General features: G+C 38.3%; 2 protein-coding genes across 3 annotated transcripts; both read left to right on the top strand.

Moving 5' to 3' along the window:
- The first annotated feature begins 967 nt into the window (after window positions 1–967).
- Window positions 968–3706, top strand: LOC111576021 (arrestin domain-containing protein 3-like). 2 transcript variants are annotated; one of them, XM_055011090.1, is made up of 6 exons: window positions 968–1258; window positions 1716–1776; window positions 1903–2047; window positions 2175–2271; window positions 2882–3120; window positions 3246–3706. In XM_055011090.1, exons 1-6 carry the CDS (start codon window positions 1003–1005, stop codon window positions 3498–3500), a joined length of 1053 nt encoding a protein of 350 aa, XP_054867065.1. In that variant the 5' UTR covers window positions 968–1002; the 3' UTR covers window positions 3501–3706. The 2 variants fall into 2 exon arrangements, with proteins under 2 accessions (XP_054867065.1, XP_023137279.3); XM_023281511.3 differs by having other exon boundaries at window positions 972–1258; window positions 2882–3138.
- A 2007-nt stretch (window positions 3707–5713) lies between these two features.
- LOC111576015 (arrestin domain-containing protein 3-like) lies at window positions 5714–11465 on the top strand. The gene is made up of 7 exons (XM_023281504.3): window positions 5714–6075; window positions 7441–7485; window positions 7867–7927; window positions 8975–9125; window positions 9510–9606; window positions 9686–9942; window positions 10862–11465. Exons 1-7 carry the CDS (start codon window positions 5817–5819, stop codon window positions 11129–11131), a joined length of 1140 nt encoding a protein of 379 aa, XP_023137272.2. The 5' UTR covers window positions 5714–5816; the 3' UTR covers window positions 11132–11465.
- The last annotated feature ends 772 nt before the right edge of the window (window positions 11466–12237 follow it).

The following is a 12237-nucleotide window of genomic DNA, read 5'->3' as shown; positions in this document are numbered from 1 at the left end:
TCGCTTTAAAGGTTTCAAAAAATACTTATATAGTCATTTATTTTACATTTTGTAGTTTTAATTAATTGAAATCACTTGTGAAAAATCTGTTTACATTTGACATGAAAGAGTCTGTTTTGTGAATACTTGTCAAGATGTCAAATACATTTGACCACGAATCAATTTTCACAAACAACAAACGGTGAAAATCTTTAAGCAAGGTGAAGACATTGACAGGCATTGTATTAACATTCAAAGAAATGCCCCCTAGAATTGACATTCCTTACTCATTTTCATTACTGAAAGAAACCCCAAATAAAAAACATGGAAAAAGTAAACATTTCTATCACATCTTCAGACCAAAAGAAATCAGATGTTCCAGATTAGATGCCAATGTGTAGAACCTCAAAAGGGGAAACAGATGGGTTCTGTCTTACTGACACCTCTGACATCTGGAGTCTGGTGCTCTCTTTACTTCTAAAGTGTCATCATGCAAAGACCTAAAGAGCTCTTTCAGGCCTGCAGAAAGGGGTTGTGGATGCTCATGCATCTGGCAACTGGTTTAAAAGGATCTCCAAATTATTTAATATGAATATTTGCTCTGTAATGGAAGTTATCTACAAATAGAGTGGATTTCAAATGACAGACAATTTCTTCTGAACTGGCCATCTGTCGCAAATTTAACCCAAGAGCAGACAAAGCCTCCAAGAATCCCAGAGTTTCATCACACGATCTGCAGATAACCCTGCAGCTGATGGAATCAAAGTCTATGTGTGTGAAGTCAGAAAGAGGTTGGAGCAATTTCAGCTGCATTGGAGGTGTGGAAAAAGCCTTTGTTGTTCATAAAGGACATTAGAGTGAAATGTCAGGTAAAATAGACTTTCAACCCAATAAGCATCAGGCCCTGTGGTTTAATGTTTACCAAAACCCGCATGCGCAGACACACCTCACAATAGATAAAACCTTTCTCCTGATCTCGCCTGCCATTTCTTGTACTTGTCACTTTGTGCAGTAAAAGGTATAATGTCAAGTAATGTTAAGAGCTTTTTAGTGGGATTTAATCCCATAAATGAAAGCAATACTTTCACTAGTGGTGATATGATTACAGGACAAACTACATTAGAATTATCACAAGAATGCAAAATAGATTCACTTTGCATAAAACTGAAGGGAAAAGCAGAAGTCCAATGGACGGAAAGTTATGGAAAAACGGTTGTAACATACCATAAGAAAGAAAAATACTTCAGCGTCAAACATTTTATCATTCAGGAGGGGCAAGGTGAGTAACTTGCTTACTGTGTGTCATTCACTGGGGCAGGCTGGTATTGTAGTCAGATTTTATTTATTTGAAATATATTTTCTGTCTCATGTCATTTGGATAATTGTTTATAAAATATAACTTTTTGTCATCAATATTATTCTGAGTGTTTTGTGTTCATTCCTGTTTTCAATGGTGGATTTGTAGGATATAAAACTGGGTAAATAAATGCTTCCATCATTTTTAAAAACTATTTCAACTTTAAATGGCATCTAAATTAATCTTCTGGGTTTTCAGTTTTTCCTTCAGGGCCTCTAGTAAACAGTTTTACTATACAAATGAGAAACCATACTGAGAAGAACAGTCCAACAGCTGTGGATACATTTACTTGTAAATTTGCAAATTGGTTTATGGTCAGATTTACAAACTTTAACCAATGATGGAAGCCACACTGAGTAACTATTTCATTGTTTTTCAGGCAATAATACTATTGGCCAGGGCTTCCATGTTTATCCGTTCTCCTTTCAGATTCCAACACAGTGAGTTTTCATATCTTAACCAATGACTTTGTTCATGAAGCCATGTATGTTGGCTCTTTGTTCTACAAATAGTATATTCTGTCACTCTTCCAGTCTGATTGTACATTGTGTTGTCACATCTTACAGAGAGCTGCCGTCCTCCTTCCATGGCAAGTTTGGAAAGATCTTGTACACACTGGAGGCAAATCTGAGCAGGTCCATGAGAATAGACAGCAAAGCCAAGGCAGAGTTCACCCTCATCCACAAAGGAAACCCGGATCCAATGCTCATGGTACCTTTTATAATCTACCTTACAACACACACTCACAATCAGATGCCCAAGATGTCTGCTAACTTGGATGCTGCTAAAACCATGAGAATTAACACAATATGTAAGCTGTTTTTGATTTTCCTGTCAGATTTCACAGCAAGGTAACACTGATAAGAAGATGAAGCTCTTCAACTCAGGAACAGTAGGCATGGATGTGAACATTGAACGAATGGGTTTCCACCAAGGTAATTTAGAATTTTGTGGTTGATCTGATGTTACTGAAATCTCAGAAAAATCCCAGATTATCTCAACAGTGGGATTGCAATGAAAATAAACTCTTGTCCTGCAGTTGACCATTGTGCAGCTCAAAGTCTATTTGCTCATGGAACCTTTTTATGGTCTACAGATAAGCCACTTTTAAATGACACTTGCAGGAAAAAAAACACTGGTAGAGATGAACAGAAGTTGAACAGAACTTTCTAGACGGCAATTTTGGAGGTGATTTAAAATATATTCAGCAAGATTACAGTTTTTCTTGGGAGCTAATTGCAGACACACACACGAAACAAAATAAGAAACATGACTTTGTAAGGTGAAACACAACAGTTCAGACATTTGAACACAGTATGAAACTTCAAGATTTCCGGTCAAATAATGAAATGGATTTCATTTGTCATCTGCCTCCAGTTAATGCAAATGTGAACTGAAGATTTTGGTTCTGTACTGGTGATATGCACATCTTAAAAGTTCCATATTCTATATGTACTACAAGATAATAAGCTATCGCTAGTATTCAGGCTTCATGCTGACAGTAAGACTTGCATTAGACTGTATTAAGCATGTTCTGTTTTCCAGGTGAAGGCATCAAGGTTGTGGCCTCCATTCAGAACCGATCATCTCGAGAAATTAGGCCCAAGTACTGTTTGTACAGGAAGTACAGTTATTTTGCAAAGGGGAAGAGGAAAGTTGATACAAAAGACATCCTGAAAGAGCAGGGTGAAGCCATCCCACCTTCTGCAGGTCTGACTGTCACCAAGATCATCACCGTCCCTCCCACCACACCAGCGTCCATCTTAAACTGCAGCATCATCAAAGTAGAGTACAGACTCAGGGTGTGTGTCTGTCTTTGTTAAAGTGTGTCACCAGCATGTGTCTGTGTCTGTATGTCAGCAGGGCTGCATGACAGCTATGATATTTACAGACTGTTTCTGCACCACAGGTTTACCTGGATGTTAAGTATGCTTCAGATCCAGAGATCAAGTTCCCCATCGTCATCCTGCCTGCTCTCGAAGGACCTCAGGAGGTGCACTCTCTTGCCAATCCTGCCTATGGATTTGACGCATTTCCAAACTCCTCAATGCCAGGACGGACTAGCCTCTTACAAAACCCAACAGCCTCTGGTCCCTTTGCTCCTTCACCAATCAGTGTGTCAGGGATGTATCTCTCTTCGACTGATTTTGACAGAAAGCTCTAAAAGCTCAAATAGATAGATTGATAGCACAGGACTCTATTTAATTTGCAGTATAACTCCAAGTTAGGAACTACCATGATTAACGTGTTTTTGCTTAATCTGTGTTCTCATGATAAATGGCAAGATTGAGAGCATTGCAAAGACTTATGTTTTAAAATATAGGATAATAATAAGAGTCTTTCGAGTAGGAAGTGATTGTTAAATTGATTTTTAAAAAAAAGAATAGAGAAATATACCTTGAAAAGACTCCATGAGTCGCTGTCTTTAATCTGCAGTAAAACGTTGTCCACATCACATTATAATAATGTTTGTAGCACGAAATATTGTGTAGTTCATAAAGTGAAATCCGTAGTAGAGAATGGATTGACTTCAGTAGTGTTTGTGTTGTCAGTCAGCTCCTTTATTACCAACACGATTTGATTTGGAATGACTTTCTTCACTTGATGTTATGATGTTTTAAATAAATAATGAAGTCACAAAGCATTGGCTATGCTGGTTTCTCTTAAACAATAAATATCTATCAGCACAACATTAAAAATCTCTTCTTCCAGATACCACACAGTGTCACAGAGAAAACGCAAAAGATGCACAGGACATGACATGACAGTACAAGTTTACTATAGCTTTGTATCAGAGAGATTTTTAAGTGTTTGATCTAACCCTGCAGAGCCATAAATAGCTCTCATTTATTGTAATAAAATGTTGCACATCAGTTAATTTCAACCTAAGAAATAAACTTTCAGTCACAACCTCTCAGAAAACCATGACACATTATTTCCACTGGAAAACAAAATGTGAACGAGTCACATGTTGGTTGTAAGCATAGTTCCAACTGGGAAGTGAGCTTATGTAACATTCACTGACCTTCCCTTATCACCTCAATTTATGATATCCTAACAGCTAGTGGTGTACTTCCTGGTAGAAAACAAAGCTCCACATGACTTATGTGTCACTGGTTTGTCATAATTCAGAAACGTATAATAATATAATTAACACCTCTATAAACCTTGATAATGTGCAATATGCAATATTTTTACACAATCAGGTGTCTAAGCGGTTATAAAAATCTCAGTAAGTAGCACACAGCCCCTCCCATTGTTTTCCAACACAACAATAAACCCTGATGAAGGTTATTAGTTCAGGCACAGTGCCACACAAATGTAGTTGTTAGGGCATGTGGGGTTGCGAAGGGGCTGGAGTCTATCCCAGCTGACTAAGGGAGAAGGCAGGGGACACCCTGGACAGGTCACCAGTCTATCACAGGGATACATATAGAGACAAATGAGCACTGTCATATTTACACCAACAGACAATTTAGAATCACTGATTAACCTCAGCATGTTTTTGGACTGTAGGAAGAAACCGGACTACCCGGAAAAAACCCACGCATGCACAGGGGAGAACATGCAAACTCCATGCAGAATGATCCCAGGCCCAGGCCGGGATGCGAAGTGAGGATCTTCTAGCTGTGAAGTGACAGTGCTAACCACTGATCCTCTATGCAGCCCATTATTATTATCATTATCATGAATAAAAATTTGAATCACACATGAACAGAATTTTAGTGTTAGAAGCATAAATAGGTCAAAACTGTTTAGGCCTATTTATTGTCATCATGTAACACACTGTGGGAATGTTTTCCAGAAGATGTCTTACCTCTAAAATACCCCCAAATCACCCAAAACCAACATATATATATAAATATATATATATATATGTATATATATATATATATATATATATATATATATATATATATATATATATATATATATATATATATATATATATATATATATATATATATATATATATACACATATCGGGATCTCAAGAAAATCTTGAAAACATTTTTTAAATGTTTGAGAACGTTCTTCCAATGTTATGATGTAACATAATCCGTGGCCCCATAACATTCTCCAAACATCCTCTGAGTGTTTTTTTCGCATTAGTTTTTTCCTTGAAAACACCATTAGAACTTGTAAGTAATGTTCATCAAATGTTGTGGGAACATTTTGTGCTAACTGGGATTAGGACACTTCACGAAAAAATTTCTGGAGGAGCCACTGGAAAAATGAATCCCACCGTTATTTTCATTTTGAAACAAGACAGACAGGGAAGCGAGTTAAACGTATCTGAAGTTGACTTGATACATGCGGAAATGAACTCAGAATAACAAGGCAGTGATGGGCGGAGGCAGAGCAGCTGTTATTTTCCTCTTCTAGATTAGGACACACCCGTCGAAGGTGGAGATCTCGCCTCCGTTTTTGTTGCTTTGCTTCGCCTTTCATCCGGAATTTTATCTCCGAGCTGCGCATCATGTCGTCCACTGTGAAAAAACTGGAAGTCACTTACAATCCCATCAATAAGAGCAACAATTTCACATGTGGCGACACCGTTTGTGGTCAAGTCACGCTGGAAGTGGCCAAAGACTGTCAGATAGAGTCTCTCTCCATTAAATTCAAGGGCAAAGCAGAAGTTTTGTGGACCGAGAGACACGGTCAAACTACTGTAGTGTACCACTCCAAAGACAAGTACTTCAGCTTTAAACACTACTTCACTGGAGGCAAAACGCCGCGTAAGTTTGCATTTCATTCTTTTCTACTTGCAGGTTTGCATGAAAAACAAGATTGTTTTGGAGGGAAATGCTGACAAGTTTTGCAGGGGGAACTGTGCAATCAGCAGAAATTGTAGAAATGTTAGTTTTCTAAAGTCGCTGGCCAGTCAGCCCTCCTCCCCCTGCTGCTTTGTGGGTTACAGGCAACAGACATTCAGCACATTCTTCACACTAAAAGGGGCATGCAATGGAAAGATGTGAAAATGGATAACAGTCTGGAGGGAAAAGACGCTTTCATGTCAAAATGAAAACAGATTTCTGCAATGTAATGTTAAATGTCTAGTCTAGTATTGTCTCCACTTAAAGTGACTCACTGAATTCAGTACTGATGCAACCAACTGCTACTAGAAGATAATTTCAAGTTACTGAGTTTCCTTTAGAGTACAGATAAAACCATCATGAAGAAATTGAAAACTATTGCACATTTTTAAGTCTGCAAAGAGCAGGTCGTCCTGAAAAACTGAGGGACTTTGCAAGAAAGAGACTTGAGGGAAGCCACAAGGACTTTTAGGACTCCTCTGAATGAGTTACAAGCTGCAACAGCTGAAGTGGGAGAGAGTGTGCATACAACAACTTTTTCCTGTTTTTCGCCAGGCAAAGCTTTATGGGAGAGTGTCAAAGAGAGAGCCACTATTGACAAAAGCTTACAGTTCACTAGAAGGCATGTGGGTTTGGTGGACAGCATAACAAACACACCTTCTCCACTGTGAAGCATGGTGGTGGCAGCATTAGGAGGTGGAGATGATGCCCTGGAAGGCTTGTTAAAGACAGAGAGTTAAGCCACTGCAGCAAAGTACATGGCAATCCTGGCAGACAACCTGATATTGTCAGCAAGATGACGGTCACTTGGGAGAAGAATTGTTTACCAGGAACACAAAGACCTGAAGCATACAGCCAGAGCTACACAGAAATGATTTATCTGTTTTCACTATGACATGAGAACATCTAAATTCTTGTCAAAAAAGACGAATTATATTTACAATGATTTAGTGTTGAAAAGCAACAGGTGGAAAATATCCAAGGGAGAAAGGGGAGGGGGGGAATACTTATGTGTTACACCAGGCAGAGCACACATTTAAAGCATTAACTCATGAATTGATGAACTGATTAAGTAATTTGTCAGACAACAATCCCAGACATTCTCTGCTTTTAGTTTATGAATTGTAATGTCATTTTTTAAACCAATTCTAAATTGGTAATTCAAGAATATAATATGTGGTGTGATCATTTTCATGGTTAATTACATAAATAAATATTTAAATTTTTGGGTTTTGGCCTGCCTAACTAACGTGTCAGTTTGTGTTAATTCAATGTGTTTTTGTTCAGAGGGCGACGAACAAACTCTGCTCCCAAACCAGAACTTAAACACGTGTAAGTATTTCATAAATGTGTCTCAACTTGTGGGGCTCACTTCTGTTTTCACTGTATGCCTATGACTGTGTGTATCCAGTCTACAGTTGCTTGAAACTGTTGTCTTTTTTCATATTTCAATTGCTTGGCTGCATAATTATATACGTTTTCAGTGAACTAAGAAGCTGAGCGTTTGTTGACCAATCCGATGTCCCATTACAAACCATAACGAATCTCAAAAGACATTAACTAAGTTTTGCAAGTGTGTTTTCCCTGTGTGCTGTCTACCACAAAGCTTGAAGAATTGGGCCTGTCTAAACTTGTAAGACCTGTAAACACGTCTCAGTGTTTCTTCATTTTCTGTTTACCAATACATTTACGGTTTCTCGTTTTTTTTTTTAGACAGCAATGTTGTTGCCCCAGGAAGTCATGTCTACCCCTTCACTTTCCAGATCCCTCACCAGTAAGTTTTTATTTATTTTTTTATTGATCCATAGTTAGCTAGAGCAGACACACAGCACAAACCTATGAAAACATCTTAACAGATCAGCCTTGTATTATGCAACTACAGCAACAGAAAAGAGGCAACCTTTTGGAATTATCTCCATTTATGATTTGGTTTGTCTTAAAATATGGTCAGATCTTCCCATTTTTAATAAATCAAGCACACTAACATACATGGAGTTGGCTGGAAAACGTATGTAAACCAGCCATCAACGTAAGCTAATTTGAATCAGGAGTTAGAAATCCTGAAATCATATAAATGGTATAAAGGGCACTGCATACCAACATGAAAACCTCATTACAGCAGTAATGTACAGGCTGCTTTTGTTTAGTTTATCCAAGTACTTCAAGATATTTTTCAGGATAAGTGATGAGTTCAACGCAGATCTGCTTTTTACATGTAGAAGGAACTTAATTGCCAGCTGAAGGCCAGTGGGTTGTGATGCAGCAGGACAATAACTCTAAATAGTGAAATACATCTACGACAGAATGATGCAATGATCTGCCTTTTGGAGTGGCCCATTTGGAGCTCAGACCTTAACACAGTACGGATACTGTGGTACTACATCAAAAGAGCAGACATGCCAAGGAAATACCCAATGTGGGCAGGAAGTTCTGTGAATTCCTCCCAGATGTGCAGGACTGATCCTTAAAGGAGATTTGCCGAGTTATTTAATCCAAATTTCCCAAACAGCACTGGGAATGTATAATGGGTGTATTTGACACACACACAAAATATTGGGATTGTTTGCATTGTATTAGTTTATAAACATTATGTTGGCCTGTATTTGTGACTCAGATAACCATCAGATTATGTTTTATGATGAATTAATGCAGAAAACCAGTTAATTCCAAAGGGCTCTCATGATTTTTATCATCATGTATACTTTATTGTGATTGAACGGATTATATTATATCATTTAGGAAAGGTAAAGAGCTGCTTTATTTATTTCTGTGCATATAAAATGTCTTGGCTTTTGTCTGTCTTTCTGTGCTTGTACATCAGGGATTTGCCCTCCTCCTTCAAAGGTTCTGTCGGTAAAGTTGTATACTTGCTGGAAGCTACGCTGAGCAGATCAATGAGGATTAACAAGAAAGATTCAACTAAGATCAACTTTGTGTCAAAAGTAGACTGGAACAATGTCCCTGGACTAATGGTATGTATGGGCTTACATCTTCATTCCCTTCATTCTGAAAGGGAAAAACAGAAATGCGGGTTGGTGAGTAAAATCTGGCTCTAGCACCTGCCTGGACATGTACTGAACAGTCTGTTTAAATCCACTGCAGTATTTGCATCCAGCAAAGTGGGCCTTTAAAAACACAGGTTTTAAATTTCCCGTAACATTGTGTTAACAATGAAACTCTTTGATTACATACTGAAACTCATATGGTTGACATAATTTGATGAATCGAGCCACCGCTTTGGCAACGGGGACGCCAGGTTGAAGGCTAATATGTTGAGTGTTTTCTGTTTTCGCTCTGTTTTTTTTTTTGTTTTTGTGTATATTTCTATTGTTTTCATTAATCTAGTTCTCTTTCAGATGCCACAGCATGAGTCTAAGGATAAGAAAATGAAGTTTTTCAACTCAGGAACTGTGGCCATGGATGTGAATATTGAAAAATCTGGTTTCCTCCAAGGTGTGAGCCCTCAAAGTGATACTGATGCTCATTAGTCTAATACTGAAGCTAGTTTTGACATTTCTGCTTTGTTTTGCAGGAGAAGGATTAAAGGTTGTGGCCTTGATTCAGAACAATTCATCTCGTGAGATCAAGCCCAAGTACTGTGTGTACAGAAAACACAGCTTCTTTGCAAGAGGGAAGAGAAGACTGGATACTAAAGACCTCTTTAAAGAGGTGGGAGATCCCATCCCTCCATCTTCTAATGAAAACGTCACAAGGGTCATCACCATTCCCCATGATGTGGAGCCCTCCATCCTCAACTGCAGTATCCTAAAAGTAGAATACAGACTCAGGGTAAGCAGCTACACAACCAGTACAACTACTGAGATGTGTGTGACTGCACTGTGTATTGTGTTTCCTGAAAAAGGCATTAAAAATTACGGGAATTGTTATCAATAAATAAGCATTTCAAGTCAAGCTAGTTTTTCCTACACATTCTCAGATTACAAATTTGTCTCACAGAGCTTTGCAGCATACAAAACCTTAGATACTCAATTTGGAAAGGAAACTCTACCAAAGCGTCAACCCCAAAAGGTTACAGTGTGTATAGAAAAGTACTCACCCCTCTGGAAGTTTGAAAGTACCCTTTTATTGCCTTTCATGCAAGAAAGATACCTGTGAGGGTGGCCACCAAGACACTTATGACTCCTGTGAAGGAGTAACAAGTTTCAGCAGCTAGATTGGGAGAGACTGCATACAACAACTGATGCCTGTTCTTCAGCAAGAGGCATATGGGGGACACTGAAGTCAGCTGGAAGAAGGGTCTTTGGTTTGATGAGGCCAAAATTGAACTTTTAGCCTTTAGGCTAGATGCTGTATTCGGTGGATGACAAATCTTGTACATCATCACAAGTACAGCATCCGTGAAGCATGGTGGTGAATATTAGCTTGTTACTCCTTTAGAGGAGTCATGGTTATCTTGGTGGACTTCCCTCACTAGTATTTTTTTTTACACAGTCCTTCAGTTTTTGAGAATGACCTGCCATTGGCAGATTGATGCATGTGACATATTCTTGACATTTTTTATTGATGGATGCAACTGTACATAGTTACAGTTGTACATATTACACAGGTTGATAAAATTAGCAAATGATTTGCTGCCTGATTTCACATGTTGATTCATTAACATCTTGGTAAAACAACTGAATTATCCTCCAGATACAATAACAGTTTTCCTGAAGATTCACCAACATAATGCCAATGGTTTTTACAGGTCTACCTGGATGTCAAATATGCTTCAGACCCAGAGATCAAATTTCCCATTGTCTTCCTGCCGGCCTATCAGGGCTCCGCTGCTGCAGCTCCACCTGCTGCGGCTGGCTTTGGATTTGAACCATTTGGAAATCCAAACCCTCCAGTTTGGGGTGCTGGAGCACCACAAGCACCACCACCAGGAGCAGCCCAACAATCGGATCCTCCTCCTCCTCCTTATGGATCATATGGATTGTATCCTCCTTTGACGGATTTTGGTAGTAAGTTTTAGTTACAGGACTGAAAAAACACTTTACAAGGAACATTTCACTATAATGTTCTGAATATCAGCCTTTTGTTTCATACAGGATGACATAAGAATAGATCTCAGCTGATAGCATCAATATTTTTACATCAACAAAGGTTGACTGTGTGAAAACACAGAGAAATTGTAAAATAGCACTTCCTCTTTTGATAAACATAATGCAGGTTTGACTGATGTATCTTTCCTCTACATGTATTCTTAGAAAGGTGTTAAAAACACTTGGTGGTCATAACTGACAAAAATGTATGATATGTTTAGTTCACTTTTGAAGTTGTAATATATTAAAGTAACAAAGTATGTAGTTTTTCTGTTGTTTTGTTTTTATTAATTTAAAATTATCAGCAAATGCTTGGCTGAAATGACTACATGCACTTTAATTTGCATATGCTGACAGGGTACATTACATTATAACTTATATTTAATTCATACTGTAAAACATTCTTGACTCACATGTACTGCACCTAAATTAACCCTTTGATGCGCAACATGGGTCAAAAGTGACCCAAATCCAATGGAAAATGGGTATCTCCTGACACACACTTCACATCCAAGGGTTGAAGACAGCTCAATGACATCCTCAGGCCAGAGGATGATTTTAAGGTTGGCTGATGTGGTTATACAGGTAGTCTTAGTTTCATTTTGTGATGTTTTAGACCTCTTCCACCTAAACTTATGCTGCCACCTACAGTTAGAGTCAATGATATACTGTTTGTAGTGCTTAAGATATTGAATTTTTTCTCTTTTTTTTCAGACGTTGTCTCCTTTTATTGATTTTCAACATTGAATCATAGTCAATTTAAGATGACCATCACACAAACTCTTACCTGTTTAGCCTAACCCAGGTTGTTGACAAGTATTGCAAGAATCCCCAATTTGCCTGGCGTTCAACTTTGGCAACTGTAGTCTGTAGACTTGACTCAGATTAGGAAACCCCATAGTGGTGATCTATGGGAAAAAATACTAGACCTTTATTGCAACTCTAAAACCCTTATTACACGGCCTTGAAAATACCAAATGTCCTGGTTCTCGGTAATCAAAATGTGGTCACCCTAAAAACTGATGCACTTCAGTAA

This window comes from Amphiprion ocellaris, chromosome 6, assembly GCF_022539595.1.
Source record: "Amphiprion ocellaris isolate individual 3 ecotype Okinawa chromosome 6, ASM2253959v1, whole genome shotgun sequence".
NCBI classification, from domain to species: Eukaryota; Metazoa; Chordata; class Actinopteri; family Pomacentridae; genus Amphiprion; species Amphiprion ocellaris.
Note: the sequence above shows the minus strand (reverse complement) of the source record. Positions and strands in the feature narration are given on the sequence as shown.

What these genes read in the sequence shown, in the direction of transcription:
- LOC111576021 (XM_023281511.3), top strand. Translation starts at nt 1,003, where the DNA reads ATGTCAAGTAATGTTAAGAGCTTTTTAGTGGGATTTAATCCCATAAAT. An exon ending in ACCCGGATCCAATGCTCATG is followed by an intron (nt 2,048 to 2,174) that starts GTACCTTTTATA and finishes TTTTCCTGTCAG; the next exon opens with ATTTCACAGCAAGGTAACAC. An exon ending in AAGTAGAGTACAGACTCAGG is followed by an intron (nt 3,139 to 3,245) that starts GTGTGTGTCTGT and finishes TCTGCACCACAG; the next exon opens with GTTTACCTGGATGTTAAGTA.
- LOC111576015 (XM_023281504.3), top strand. Translation starts at nt 5,817, where the DNA reads ATGTCGTCCACTGTGAAAAAACTGGAAGTCACTTACAATCCCATCAAT. An exon ending in ACTTTCCAGATCCCTCACCA is followed by an intron (nt 7,928 to 8,974) that starts GTAAGTTTTTAT and finishes CTTGTACATCAG; the next exon opens with GGATTTGCCCTCCTCCTTCA. An exon ending in AAAATCTGGTTTCCTCCAAG is followed by an intron (nt 9,607 to 9,685) that starts GTGTGAGCCCTC and finishes TTTGTTTTGCAG; the next exon opens with GAGAAGGATTAAAGGTTGTG.